This window comes from Ictidomys tridecemlineatus, chromosome 2, assembly GCF_052094955.1.
Source record: "Ictidomys tridecemlineatus isolate mIctTri1 chromosome 2, mIctTri1.hap1, whole genome shotgun sequence".
Classification (NCBI taxonomy): domain Eukaryota; kingdom Metazoa; phylum Chordata; class Mammalia; order Rodentia; family Sciuridae; genus Ictidomys; species Ictidomys tridecemlineatus.
Genome location: NC_135478.1, coordinates 11,533,097 through 11,534,438, shown reverse-complemented (window position 1 = coordinate 11,534,438; position 1,342 = coordinate 11,533,097). Strand labels below are relative to the sequence as shown.

The following is a 1,342-nucleotide window of genomic DNA, read 5'->3' as shown; positions in this document are numbered from 1 at the left end:
ATGGATTCAAAGAATTTCACACAAATTTCTGAATTTCTTCTTCTGGGACTTTCAAAGGACCCAGAAATTCAACACCTTATCTTTGGCCTTTTTCTGTCCATGTACCTGGCCAACATGCTGGGGAACCTGCTCATCATCCTGGCCACCATCTCAGCCTCCCACCTGCACACGCCCATGTACTTCTTCCTCTCCAACCTGTCCTTTGTGGACATCTGCTTCACCTCCACCACTGTGCCAAAGATGCTGGTGAACATCCAGACACAGAGCAAGGCCACAACATATGCAGGCTGCATCGTGCAGATTTACTTTTTTACATTGTTTGTAGGGTTGGAGAACTTTCTCTTGGCTGTGATGGCCTATGACCGGTATGTAGCCGTCTGTCACCCGCTGCACTACACGGTCATCATGAACCCCAGGCTCTGTGGACTGCTGGTTTGGGTTTCCTGGATCACAAGTGCTCTCAATTCCTTGTTACAAAGTTTAATGACGTTGCGACTGTCCTTCTGCACAGATGTGGAAATACCACACTTTTTTTGTGAACCTAATCAGTTGGTTTATCTTGCCTGTTCTGACACTTTCTTGAATAATATGGTGCTCTATCTTGTGGCAGGGCTGCTGGGAGGTGGCCCCCTCACTGGCATCCTGTACTCCTACTCCAAGATCATTTCCTCCATCCGTGCAATCTCATCAGCTCAGGGCAAGTACAGAGCCTTCTCCACCTGTGCATCTCACTTTTCCGTGGTCTCCTTATTCTATTGCACACTCCTGGGAGTGTACCTTAGTTCTTCTATTGCACAAAATGCACACTCCAGTGCCACAGCCTCTGTGATGTACACAGTGGTCACCCCCATGCTGAACCCCTTCATCTACAGTCTGAGGAATAAAGACATCAAGAGCGCTCTGAGAAGACTCTTTTGTGAAGAAATTATCAAAGAGCCCATGTTGGTGGGTCTTTAAAAATTGCTTTTGATCACAGGGCTCAAAGCCTCATAGTGAAAAATTAGAAATGTTTTTTGTTAGAATTTTGAAATATGACTTGTTACTTCTATCCATTTCCTGGAGTTTCTCTTTCTTCGATTTCAACTTCTCTATGAGAGTCATAAAACACAGCTGCTAAGCTTTCTGCTCCCTCTGAGATTTGAGCAGTTTTCTTATCATCTACATACATTCTCAAAGTGATTTTCAATCCTGAATTAGAGATATTGGAAATTCACACTTATCTCAAGGGACAACATGCATTTCTGAAAAACATTTTTTTTTCTCAAATGATGGGTCATACCAAATGACTTTTCTTTTGTTGATACTAAAACACACTAATCTGCTGTCCTCCGTGTATAAAAAA

At 43.4% G+C, this 1,342-nt stretch overlaps 1 protein-coding gene across 1 annotated transcript; it reads left to right on the top strand.

The window, feature by feature from the left end:
- LOC101976482 (olfactory receptor 7A17) lies at window positions 1–957 on the top strand. Its single transcript, XM_005336330.2, has one exon. It carries the CDS (start codon window positions 1–3, stop codon window positions 955–957), a length of 957 nt encoding a protein of 318 aa, XP_005336387.2.
- Window positions 958–1,342: the final 385 nt, after the last annotated feature.

Excerpts from the sequence above, each read along its gene's own strand:
- LOC101976482 (XM_005336330.2), top strand. The coding sequence starts at position 1 with ATGGATTCAAAGAATTTCACACAAATTTCTGAATTTCTTCTTCTGGGA.